This window comes from Gallus gallus, chromosome 1 (assembly GCF_016699485.2).
Source record: "Gallus gallus isolate bGalGal1 chromosome 1, bGalGal1.mat.broiler.GRCg7b, whole genome shotgun sequence".
NCBI lineage: Eukaryota > Metazoa > Chordata > Aves > Galliformes > Phasianidae > Gallus > Gallus gallus.
Window position 1 is genome coordinate 118,268,752 of NC_052532.1, and position 13,312 is coordinate 118,282,063.

General features: G+C 44.5%; 1 protein-coding gene across 1 annotated transcript; it reads right to left on the reverse strand.

The window, feature by feature from the left end:
* Positions 1 to 1,842: 1,842 nt before the first annotated feature.
* SLC51AL (organic solute transporter subunit alpha-like) lies at positions 1,843 to 12,047 on the reverse strand. Its single transcript, XM_001235385.6, has 8 exons — positions 11,884 to 12,047; positions 10,754 to 10,905; positions 10,576 to 10,649; positions 8,996 to 9,154; positions 6,771 to 6,882; positions 5,899 to 6,045; positions 4,417 to 4,522; positions 1,843 to 3,866 (listed from the first exon to the last, which is right to left on the reverse strand). Exons 1-8 carry the CDS (start codon positions 11,960 to 11,962, stop codon positions 3,694 to 3,696), a joined length of 1,002 nt encoding a protein of 333 aa, XP_001235386.2. The 5' UTR covers positions 11,963 to 12,047; the 3' UTR covers positions 1,843 to 3,693.
* Positions 12,048 to 13,312: the final 1,265 nt, after the last annotated feature.

Consider the following 13,312-nt stretch of genomic DNA (forward strand, 5'->3'; position numbering starts at 1 on the left):
ATTTAACAATTAGCTCACACCCTTTGCTGTCAGAGTATTGCAAGTCTACAAGAAGGTACAGAAACTCACTTTCTGCAGTAATTTGCAATAAAAAAATGGGTGTAAAGTCAGATGCTGTCTTTGTGCTGTTTCCTGCTTCTCTTCTATCTCTTGGAGCCATGGTTCTCAAAGGACGACACAGCTCATGCAGTATAGACCTCCTGTATTCTGTAATCCTTCCTCTTTGGGTCAGCCTATTCAGATGCCTTTTGCTATGTGCCAAGCAAGAGGGATTTAATTACTTTTAAAAAATTAAACTTACAACTTATAGGTCTGTATACACAATACATAGGTAGAATGTGCTCTCCTGGGCTCCCTGCCCCTGGCAAAGCTCTCAGGAATTATTGCTGGCCAGGCCTTCAGTCATCCCTGACTGCCTACAGGGGAAAACTGACACCTTTTGGCTGCTCAATTGCATTTAACTAAAGCCATTTTATCCTCCCATTAGTTTTGTCCATACGCCTGACTGTACAACAGGCACTGGGCAGTCAGGTCCCTCTGTAGTTCCAAAGGAAAATTGCTACTAGACAATTTTCTCTCTTAGAAATGAGAACAAGAATGTCCAAAATATTGTAAAGATTTTGTCTGATTTGTCCCCATTTATTAAAAAAAAAAAAAAAAAAAAAAACACATTTCTTAACTTCTTCAAAGTTTCTGCCTCTTTTTCAGATTACTTTCTGCTGCATTGTTTTCTTTCTTGTTTGAAACACAACATAGATTTGTATTGTTGGGGTAGAAGCATCTAAACAGCATCTAACTCATCTAACCATTTAACTCAGATACTAGTAGATTTCTTTGTGATCTTAATTGTGATTTCTGAATACACAGAGGTAAGGAGAAAAGGCATCTCCTCCAGCCTAATCCTAAGCCGATACAAAATTCCCTTCTCTTACCTTCTAGGTCAAGTTCACCTTTCCTGCTCTCTTCGTTGTTTTTCCTCACTCAGGCTACCTGAGGTTCATCCTGGAGGCCATGACTTGCAACGGTCTCATTTCAAGAATATCTGAACGAACATACCACAGTGCAGGCCACCTGCTGGCTCCTAGATGCCTGCCCTGGCAGACACGGACATCCACAGTGCACGGGCTATTAGTCTGAGCCTGAGGTGGAGAAGAAATTCTTAATTTACACAGCTCAAAAAGATGAAGGGATTTGTAACAATGAAGCCACACATTCTACTGCATTCATGTAAGCTGTAACTCAGGAAAGCTCTTAGGCACATATTCAGGTATATCCAATTTTGCTCTCAAGAAGGTTCTGTGTAAGCAAGTGACTTCTGGAATGAGACTACATAGTAGAAAGGAATGTGTCAAATGTAAAGTCCACTTGACAATCACCACCTGACAGTACATTTTATTGCTGAAGAATGTCAGGTGAATACAATAGTAGGTATTAAATATCTGCCCAAAAGCATAACAGCTAGTGACATGTATAGATAAATCAGGACTACACCGATGTTTACAAGATACATTTTTAGCAGACATTTCAGAGACATGACAGAGACCAAACCAAAAGTGATGGAAGAAAAAGTCTCTGTTCTCTGAATAAATGCCCCAAAAGAAGAGTGGGTGAATCTCTTGCTGTGGCCTTCAGGTGCCTTCATAGGACAGAGACCACCATTTCTCCATATGCTCCATTTGTTTTCAAAAGTGTTCATGTTTCAGCATATGGACCTGTTCTTCCATGCAACAGATCCCACTCACCAACACATCACCTTTACAGAACTGCTACAGAAAACATTCTCCAGTAGCACTCAATTGATCTAGTAACTAAAGTCTTTTCCACAGCAATTCACAAAATACCTCACCAAGTCAACATGTTTTATTTTCCAGTTTTGAAGCTTCTTCAGTTCACAGCCAACCATTCCCAATAGTGTTATGAAGTACTGTTCCACAGGTTGGTAAGAGAAACATTACAAATGTATCTGTGCCCCAGACTGATATAAAGCAACATTAGGAATATGCTAGTAGCCATAATGTTAAATTACATTAAGATTTCTCACATTAAGATATCAACTGATTTGTTAATTCTACTGACACACTCCAGAGTAGACTGAAAATTTTCACCTAAATTATTTTTCAAGGAGAATAAAAATGTAGATTGTCTCACATTAATACAGATTCTTGAACTGCATTCATTTCATGGATTGCCTGCTTAGAAAAAAATCATGTAAAAATTGTTTCAACCGCTTCATAATTCAGTTTTTCTAATATCATGGAATTCTTCCATTGTTAAAGAAAATACTATTTTTGACCTCAATCAGAAAGAAAATGTCCTGTTTAATTCAACTTCTTTTTCTTCACCCAGCTTATTCGCCAGCTAAAGCTTTCGGAGTATTTCATTTTCCACAGCCAGTTCCCAAACTGAAAGTATTTTTGGAGCTCCCTGTAAATGAGAAATAAAGCCCCACTGCCTGCCTCACTTGTCTCTGATGAAAAGTTGTATATGACACCACACTGGTAAAGGATATTATTAACATCTTTTCCAACATGAAGCGTTTTCCCAGGCTCCTTATGGAATAAACATTCATGCTATATGGATGAAGTATTTACTTCTAGGGATGAGACTAGATGAGGAGAGACAAGCGCTAGCATATAGTTCTGCACCTCCTTTCCCAGTACACAGCATATCCAAGGGCTTACCAAATGTGCTGTCATATTACAGATTATTTTAATTCAGCTCACTATAACTAGGCTCATCGAAGAGAAATGGGATCTTTTGGAAATAAACAAAACAAAACTTTTGGAAAAAAAATGAAACAAATTTTCAGCAAAATGAAGCAATGGGTACAAGCACTGAGCAGGACAGATTTGGGGGTGGAGAACCTAGGGAGATAGGTTTTTGAAAGAGATTCCTTTCAACAGTACTGATTCCCATAGCCATCTTGAATGCAAGGATCTTCAGTATCATAATTCCCATTTTCCACACAGAGAACCGAAGTATTACGTAATACCACAGAGCAGTGACAGAACATCTCTCAGGCTGAGTCCTACTTTCTTTTTCCAGACCAGAGACAGAGAACCTCCCTTCTCTAGCAAGAGCGTCAGCCAATGACAAATGGCAACTGTGTTTTTACCAGGTTAGGTGAACTGCCAGGGAATATAAAAAGCCTTGTCCTAAAGACATCATCATTTCTGTAGGTGGAGAGCCCATATCAGTCTGAGGACTTCAAAACAAACATTTACTGATCAGACTTAGCTATGGTGACCTTGTAACACTGAGTGAGAGCTGATAAATTTTAATGCAGGAAAGATGGAAATATGCTGTTTTGGACATACGACAACAATCCAGGCTACCTGAAACAGAACTAAATGAAATCAAAAGAGATGAAACAGGAACAGCTTTAGATTAAACCACAGCAATCCTAATAGCTAATAAAAAAAAAAAAAAAATCACATTATGAGATGGTTTGACTACCATCAAGTGCTGAAGAACAAGATAAAAGTACATAGTGTGAGTGTTTTCATACCATGCACATATCACTGGAAAATAAATAGGGTTATCTTTCCACTCGTTGGTCCTTTCAGTACAGCCCATGGGCAATTCTGTCAGAAGTTGTTCTGACATGCACTGTGGTTGTACACAGTGAAAGAAGCTCCTGAAGCTAAGCTCCCAGCTCCTGCAGAACAGGAGCACTGGAAGCTTCTAAAACCCTCACAATCCATCTTCCCTAACTGCGACATTCAGGATAGGAGTCTGCTTCTTGACCCCAGCTTCTTCAGTGATACATGCTGGAGGGTCAAGCTCATCGTATCTTCTTCGATAGACCACTCTTGAGATTAAAGTTACTAGAAACATTTCCATGATGAGGATCTGGTGGCTTATATCTGGGGGAAAAAAAAGAAGAAAAAAAGAGAGAAAAAAAAAAAAAAGACCATCTTATTAATCCTTGTCTGTGCAAAAGGAACAAATGTTACCGTTCTGTTCCCATAACAGAGTGCCTCTCACTCTGGGCATCAAAATCATTCACAGAATTACAGTATTGCTCCTCAATAAGCATACAATAAAATACACATCCAAAACCCAACAGATTTAACAGTAATCATGCACGTCAATTTCTCTTTCTCCAGTTTCTAATCACAGCTCTTAAAAACTCATTATCGAGTTTTTCTCTATGACAGCTATAAAAACTTTGTTAATGCTTTTTTTAAATAAAAGCTGAGATTGTATGGTTAGGTCGTGGTTGGACTTGATGATCTTTAAGGTCTTTTCCAACATGAGCAATTCTATGATTCTATGATGTGATTCCATGATTCTCCAGAAGCCATGTGATCCCAGGGAATTCACAACTGGGAAAAACACTCGATATTGCAGTTAGCAAAACTGAACTGATACCTCTGTAAGAAAACAAAGAACATCCTTTCCAAAAGAACTTACATGCTCCTCTTGCTGGAGAAGAGAGCGGAGGAGCACAAGGGATAATTCTTTGCACAGCCAAAATGTTGATAATAGCTGTCTGCAAGTGGTTCAGAATGAGGATAAACTGCACCAGAAAGAGAAAACAGATGTCTTAGTTACCAGAAAAAAAAAAAAAAAAAGATTATATTTCACACAACAATTCTGCTTTCATAATAGACTCTCTTTTAGCTCATTCTTTTACTTCATTCCTCCTTTCTCGCTCTCCCTTTCTACCATTTCCCACCAGGCTGCCGGCCATCCTGCACAATTCATCTTTGGATCAGGATGCTATTGCTTGAAATGTGAGTATTAAATAAAACCTCTGTTTTAATAGTGTTTTCTCAACTCTTTGTTTGGGAGGTGCAACACAGAGAGAGCTCCCAGTTGGGATTTTAAACAATACTGAGCTCTGAGTAATAAGTAAAATGTCTTAAAAGCTTCCTGTTAATCTAAGAGCTTACGCTCTTAGTGGGAAGAAGCACTTAAAGAATGATATTTCTGTTGTCTCATCTTTTTGCCACAGCAGGGAGATGCAGTGTTCTCCCAGTTATTTATACAGGACTGTCTTTTTTTTGCCAAAAGGGATAAAGGTCTCTCTGGTTTGGGTTCAGCAATAAACACGCTTTATCTTACCTACTATTCACTAAGCTAGGCCTTCACCAGATATATCAAAGTGTCTCTAGACACTGGTGTAACTCTCAGTGTAAACATTCACACTCACAGGGTTTACCATCTTGAACCTAGATTCACGTCTCTGTAGCTTTGCACGTGCAACTATCCTGCTTGCTGCGTTTTTAAGGGTTTTAGGTCTTGTTAACAGAGCCCTTAGCACACCAGCCTTTCTACATGTCCTGTACTAGAAGGCTGTGTAGCCAAGAATTCTACTGTACTCTCTTCTGGGTGACGTGGGAGGGTGGACCCGTCCCTACCCATAACCTACCTGGGTCTGTTCCATACTGAGTCCCAGCCAGTATTTTCATTATTATCTAACTCTGAAGTGCACAACGGCCAAGAAAAATATTGCCAGAACAAAATGACTTGCTGAAACAGTTCAAACGAAACCCACTCACACAATGCTCCACATCCTCTCCTGGTCTTTAGAAGTACACACCAGCTTCTTAACATTGTATTTCAGGACACGGCGCCTAAAAAGCTTCCTTTGAGCCTTGCAGGAGGTGCTGTTTTGATTTCAGCTGCCCAGAGATTAATGGATTTTACACAGCTCACATCTCCAGCATGCTTGAATGACTAGAGGTAAATTGGCTCAAACTGACACTGAGCAGCAGCCAAGGAAAGCGCTTCAAAGGGACGCAGCCTTCATCAGGTAAAAATATGCCATTGCACAGTGCATTTAATGGGGAAAAAAATACTATAATCCTTAAGTAAAGGACTAAAAACCTGGACAGCTGATGTTACATCAACAGTAAGATCAATTCTTATCAGAAATATTGAATTTCTCACCTGATAAAGAGCAAACTTTGGGATGATCTTCTTACAGTTAAGGAGAACCCTAACTTGTTGAAACATGATTCCAACTGGCCACAGAGCAATAATGGTAAGGATAGCAATGAAGCAGCTAATCCATATTGCAGCTCCTTTGGGAGATAACTGAAAAGCAAATCAAACATACCTGTAAACCTTTATAGCACAGATGTTGCTATTTCCAGGCAGAGATGTGAACTGTATGATGCAGACATTAAAATGCCTGTTTCTGTCTCCATGAAAGCTGATGTCAGTAACAGTTGCTGGGGCTTGCATGGAAGAACTGTGTGGTACCACCAGAGTGCTACCAGCTACAGTAAAGAATGACACAGCCCCTCTGTCTGACCTCAGCAGCACCCGAGAGTGTACTCAGCATGCCATCTGAGGCATCATCTATTTATCTACCATTAAACAACAAAAATCCTGCCGTTATTTTGAATTATCTAGGAGGTGCACAATCATTAGCAGATACTGTTGTCCATCATCTTCCAGCTTACACAGTACCATCCCTCTGCTTTGTGCTACCTGCCATCATTTGCAGAAAAGCAATTAGGCTTTCTGATGACACATCTGTGCATACGTTTGTTTCTTAGAGCCGCACCTTACAACACACAGGGTGAGTGTACCCCAGAGGGCCATGTGTAGTCTTAGAGCTATTCCAGCTGTACAGAGCCCAACCCACTCTGACACCCAGTGTCTTTCCACGAGATGCCAGGAAACATATTCTGAAGTGAGATACTTCAGCCAGAAGTGCTCTCAGGTGCCAGGGTTTAGTTGGATGCTAAGATGATAAAAATCAAACCAAAAGCGATGTGTTCCGTAGACCATCTCTGATTAAAATATTCACTTACATTGGAAAGGCTGTAATTGCCATTGGTCCAAAGCACTGTTGACAGAAACATGAAAACAGGTCGAAATAAAGCAAACTGGAAGGTGCCCAGCTTCAGCCAAAAAAGGGATCGCCTGACCAAAACAAAAATATTTATATATATATATATATATATCACAGAGGGAAAAATCTTATTAGCAACCTTTATAGCATTTTTTTTTTGATGTTGTCAAACAGCAAAACTTCTCCACTCCTACTGCACACAGCTAAGGTCTAGGGAGGAACAGCTTCAAGATTCAAACTTTTCAGGGATTACCCAAATGCCTAAAGACGTGTCTATTCAAAAGCAGAAATTTTCTTGTTTGGCAACAACGAAGATCAACCAAAGCTGAGCAAAATCACAGAATCATAGAACCACCAAGGTTGGAAAAGACCCTCCAAGATGGCCTCGTCCAACCTCCTGCCTATCACCAATGCTGCCCACTAAACCATGTCCCTTAGTACCACATTTACACGTTTCTTGAACACCTCCAGGGACAAAATAGGATGTCGCTTCCTGCCCCAGAGCAAACTGCAGAGCTGGCAGAAGCAAAACCAGTTCTGAATGATGCCATTTGCTGCTGCCTTCTTGCCTCGCTATTTCAGCTTTCTGGGGAAACTGGGCAGAGTAACCTTCAGATGAATGGCAAAGTACTACAGAGCTTTGATCCCTGCCACAGACCCTGTCCGACTCCCATTGGCTTCGAAGAACAATATGACAAATATTGCGGTCCCTGCAATGCCAGAAGTTGTTTTTCTTGCAAATGCAGGTCTGCTTTTTTCTTTTTTTTTTTTACCGCCAGCCCTCTCCTGACACATCTCTACCTACTGGACAGCCCATTGCTTTGCCTGTCTGTGGAAGCAATATAAAACTGGTCTTTCTCATAGCTTGCTCATTTAAAACAAAAAAAACAACAACAAAAAACAACCCATGCCCTCTAATGGGAAAGGGCTAGAAATCAAAAGCAGAGGCATCAGAAGAGTTTTCCTGTACTACAGATTCCAGAGAAAGAACCTAAAGCCCTCAGCAGAGCAAAAAGCCCCCTTTTGCTGAGGCCAACATCCTCAGCCCTCTCAGTATTCGTGGATAACCTGTCATAGGACTGACCGTCGGGAAGGCAGAGCAGAGGAGCCTCTCTCCATCCTTCAGCTACCACAAGAAAACACAGAGGGTGACAGACTTGGAAAGAGAAATGAATGCACTGGTGACATTACAGATCTGTAGCACGTTGCTGTCCCATAGATTTCTTCAGCATTGACTATCGACACAAGCCTCAATCAGTGCCCATCAAAATCACTAGAAGTCATTTAGACCCGCATCAGTAGTTGCTGATTTTACATAATTGCATCACATTCCTTCGTTGTTTTTTTCTTCTTGGTGCCCCCTCCATGTAAATAAATACCGATATTCCATTAAAATAAATTCATGGAAATAAGAGTTAAAATCACAATACCAAATGTGGTAGCTGAAAGAAAAAATGATTACAATAAAAATGAAGGTTTTTTTTTTTCAAAAGCATTCTGTAAGCTGAATTCTTCACATAATTTTCACTGCAGCCTGTGCTCCACCACTGCACCCCATGAGCCCCCCTCCCTCAGCACTGCTTCTTACTTTTCCCAGGATACCTCACAAACCATTATGCTGCTTTCTCTTTGCTGTTTTTGTTTAACCAGACCAGAAAGCCCCATAAAATTCCTTCTGACATAGATGTCCAGGCCATAGGTGTCACAGAATCATGTCGATGCTGCACGCTCAGTCCTTGAGCTTTTCCTTTCAATGGGAAGGAATCATGCTCTGAGGAATCTGCTCTATTGGCACAGAGCAGATCGCGCTCTGCGCCAGGAGGAAAACCCTGGAACATATGAGGCTTTCAGGCCGGGAGCAGCATGTGAATGACGGGGTGACTCTGACCAGAGGTGGAGCCCCAGCAGGCAGCACCCCAAGAGGGCAGGGTTTGTGTGTCCTGAGAATGTGCAGCTCTCCATCCATACCACACTTCTCAGAGGTGTCTCATTACTAAGCTTAGCAGGTTTCCCCACTGAGAAATAAGTGGCGTCGTACAGCCCTGTGGGATGGCACTGTTTAAGAGACAGCTTGAAACTGGCTTTCTGGAAGGAGGGAGGCCCTTTGCTATAAAGGCAGGCTTGCCAAATTGGCTGGATTCCAGCAACAGATTTCCAGCTGGGAAATCTTAAAGGGCAACTCACCTAGTGATGCGCACACCGGGCAGGCACAGGCAGCAGCAACAGCAGGGCCCCGTGCTGATCTTGAAGTGACCATTTTCAAACCGTTTCAGGAACAGCTTTTGACCCCCGCACTCTTTAATCATCATCATCAGGAACTTGTGGATAACTATGGCAAAAAATCTAGGAGAGGAAGAAAGAGCCAGCTTAAGCTTTCCTGCCCGGCTCTCATACACCTCTGCCAGACCTGTGCAGGTTTCTTAAGCCTTCATTTTTTAAGGTTTGTGCCTCACAATAAGCAGAGAGCCCAGCGCTAGCATTGAAAAATCTGCAGGTCTTTCCCTAAGCGTGCTGGTGGCTTTTCCAGCCCAAGTCATTATAGACGTATTTTTCTACCATTTACCCAGTCCTGACTAGCTCAAACTTTCCAAAGCAATTCCTATTCCTCCTCTTAAAAACAACAAGAGCAAAACCCACATGAGTAGGTTTATTTATGTGTTTACCTAACGTCCTACGTGCTGCCCCAGTTGGGGTGCAGTTCCTCTGCGCACAAATCTGATCCAAGCAGTGACTACTGCAGCCCCACCTCTCCTTCTGTCACCAGCAGCACGTTCTCAGCCCTTCCCAGAACAACAGGCAGTGCAGCCACCCTTTCCTCCTGATCCCATACTGAACTGGGGAACTGATTCACTGACATCCAGCCCCACTAAATAAAGGAGATCCTCTTCAGCTGTGGTAACTCCTTGAAGGAGCTCGCAGAGCAGCTGGAGAACTGGGAGTGGTAGGAAAGGGGAGGGAATGGGAACCTGCAGCTTGGACAAGGGAGGAGAGAGACTGAGATGGGCTTAAAGTGCCATAGGACTGGGTCCTCAGAAGTCCTGCAATACCTGCGCAAGCTGTGGCACAGTAAAAGCCCCACCAGTTTGTTTTCCATCCTTCTTTACTCTGTTCTCTTTGCACATGCAGTATGACAGGGGCCGGGGCCGTGCAGGAGGCTCTACAATGTGCTCCTGCAGCGGTTCCAAAACCACCCCGGCCCTTCTGGAGCACCCAAGGCTCCCCACACCTGGCTCTGCCTATGGGAGATGCCCCATTGCATCCAGAAAGAGGGGACCGTGCTTCATTCCGCTCTGTATGCCAGAGTTGTCACATGCAAAGAGAGGGCTTTTATCGGGACAACTGTGGAGCATTTTTACATTGATATACTCATTGGTGGTTCACTTGCCACCATTAATAATAGACCTATGCAGCTCATCATTAATAAAAGCACAGAGGAGAAGCCACGGGGTCAGAGTCTCATTCCACATGACACTCGGAGAGAGAAAGGAAAGGGTATTACTTCAAAACTACCGTCAATCAAGACGATCAATTACATGCGAGTCACTGTTCTTCACGCTGACACTCCCACAAGGGGGCTGTGGTGCTGGGAACTGCTTCAGCATTTTCCACCTCTCGTAAAGGAGATGCCAAGAGATTTCAACTCAAACCAGAAATTACTGAATTGTTAAATTTACAAAATGACTGTGTTTACCAAGAGTAGAAGATGCTTAGAGGGAAGAAATGCAGGGTTTGGGGCAATATCTAGGAACGGGCAGGATACTCACACTGATGCTGTGAAATCTGTAAACATTGTTGAGCGAGGAATCCACATGCCAATGCATGAGGTTGTAGCAATCACCTACAGAGAAAGGGAGGAGGGTTGTATGGTGGGTAGAGATCAAGCAGGATCACGTGGATTTCCAGGCAAAGGCTATTTTCAACATCCTTTTCCACAACACTTACCGGAGCTGCAGCATTTATCCAAATTAAAATGGATCTTTTGGAGGAGTGGATTTTCCTGTAGATGTAGACCACTTCTTCTATAAACACCAGATTGGCAATTAGCGTCATCAGAGTCAAGATGGCAAAGAGAAATCTACCAGCTAGGTCGAGGCCTGCAGAAAGAGAAAAAAAGAGAAAAGAAAACAAACAAAAATCTGATTTATACTTTTCATACATCCGTGCATTTTGAACATCTGATGTAAGAACAGCATCTTAGTCCTGTTCCTGAAAAGTCACGTGCCAAAGGTGCAGTGAAGATGGAGCCGGGCTCCTTTTAGTGGTGCCCAGTGCCAGGACCAGAAGCAGTGTGTGCAAAGTGGAACATGGGAGGTTCCCTCTGAACACCAGGCAGCTCTTCTGTGCTGTGCTGTTGCTGGAGCACTGGCACAGGCTGCCCAGAGGCTGTGGGGTCTCCTCCCTGGAGATATGCAAAAGCTGCCTGGATGTGGGCCTGGCACCCTGCTTGGGTGTTCCTGCTGGGACAGGGGTTGGGCCAGATGGACCCAGAGGGCCCCGCCATCATCAGCTGCCGTGTGATCGTCTGATTCTTCCTTAGCTACAGCCATGGACCACTCACTCCAGAGGATGATTCAAGTAGTTAAGTTTCTGAATAAGTTTTCCCAGAATCCACAGGCAGCATCCAGGAAGGATACGCCTCAAAGCATCATGCAAAAGTCCCTTCGAGAAGGGGAATTCTAGGACCAGCTTTCTTAGATGAGCATAAACGAGTAACAAAGGTTGTTCTAGGAGCTTTTCCAAGCAGGTTACAAACAGCAGCATATCTACATGGTATTAGTTCTTCGCTTCCCTTACAAGTCCAAAGGCGCATTTGTGCATCACTTCCTTATGCACGCAGAGTCCTCGGAGGCTCAGTGGGAGTTTTGTGGGGTAGGAGAACACCGTGAGGCCAAAGCCTCCCCGCTCACTCGCGTTCCCTCTCCCCTCGCCCAGTCGGCTGCGGGCTGCCCTCCCTCCTTCCCTCCTCCCCTCCTCTCTTCCCCGCAGCCTTCGCCATGGCAACACCCTCGGCCCTCTCAGCGCCGCTCCCTCCGGGCTCCTCGGGGATTCCGTCTCCCGGCGGCCGCACTTACTCTCCAGCAGCTCCTGGGCGTAGGGCGGTTCGCTCCCGCCGCAGGACGGCAGGAAGGTGCCGTTCGCCTCGCCCTCCATGGCGGCGCGCTGCCCCGCGGCCGTCGGAGGAACGAGGCGAGGGCGGGAGGCCGCCGTCGGCCCCGGGCAGCGCGGGAACAGCGATGCGCGCAGCCCGAGGCGGTTAATGATTAGCGGCCGGGCCGCGCTCCGCGCTGCCTCCTGGCGCCCAGCGGCCGGGCAGCCAGAGCGGCTCGTAGAGAGGGCTGTTTGCGCGGCCACTGCAAAGCGCTTCCTAAAGGCTTCCCGGAGGAGTCCTCCAGCGAGGCTTTCTTGTTGATTTTGGCTGGAAGGAGAGGAGAAGCGGTGCCTTTTTATGTGCTGGCTGACCGAGAGGAGGGTGGCAGTGCGCGAAGGGGTTCTCCGCTTCCCCACGCTTATTTCAGCTGCTGGTGGGGTCTCTGCAGCATCCAGAGCCTGTGCTGGGCATCACCTTCAGGTTGTTTCCTGGAAAAGGGAATGGGTAATGCGTCCCGATGGACTGGAACAGGCTACCCAGAGAGGCTGTGGAGTCTGCTTCTCTGGAGATGCTCCAGTGCCACCTGAATGCCTTCCTTTGTGACCTGCTTTAGCACGGGGCTGGGCCGGGTGATCTCCAGAGGTCCCTTCCAGCCCGTACAGTGCTGTCATTCTGGATAGTCAGACCAAAAGCTCCAGTTAGGATTTGCTGAGATGGCCAAAGGTCTTTGAAGCTGCCCCCCGAGCAAAGACAATGGGGTTCTCTTCTGCTGCACCCCCTGACAGCTAAAAAGAACAACTCCTTTCTGAGGGATCCCTTTTTTGAATGAGATGTGTTTGTCAATGCTTTTGTTAAAGAAACACACACGTTTAAGTATGGGAGTGACAGAACTCACAGCTGTTTTATCCTGTTTAAAACAAACCCGGAGTCTGCTTTGCCTTCACAGTTCCTTGAGGAATCCACGTGGTAACACTTCTAGATTTTACTGTCACCTTTTAGTTATTCAGCAACAACAGTTGGAACAAATACACTGAATACTAGAGAATCTCCTGTCTCGTGATCCTATAGAAGTGTAACTGTTGCAAGCTTAAAAGTTAGAGATTCGTTTTCAGCTGCCTCTGTAGAGCTCCATCTTCCTCTCTCTTCTGCTGGAGTCATGCAAAAAAGTGTCCACAACCCACATACCCACTGCAGCTTCTTCTTGTTAGAAACACCATTTGGTCCAAACGTCATCTCTTCCTCACCCTGTTTCTTGGGATAAAAGAATTGCCTGACAGACCTTAATCTTAACAAATCAGGATGAAGAGCACACCATGACACCTCTGTTAGCACAGCAGATCTGCTCGCCGCAATCTTCCTCAGCCCCAGCTTTCCATCAGCGCCCTCTCAGCACTGGCCTCTAAGGCACATGC

Coding starts and splice junctions, on each gene's coding strand:
- SLC51AL (XM_001235385.6), bottom strand. CDS start 11,962: ATGGAGGGCGAGGCGAACGGCACCTTCCTGCCGTCCTGCGGCGGGAGC. Junction 9,155..10,575: donor ACAGATTTCACAGCATCAGT/GTGAGTATCCTG, acceptor TTCCTCTCCTAG/ATTTTTTGCCATAGTTATCC. Junction 6,883..8,995: donor CCCGGTGTGCGCATCACTAG/GTGAGTTGCCCT, acceptor TGTTTTGGTCAG/GCGATCCCTTTTTTGGCTGA.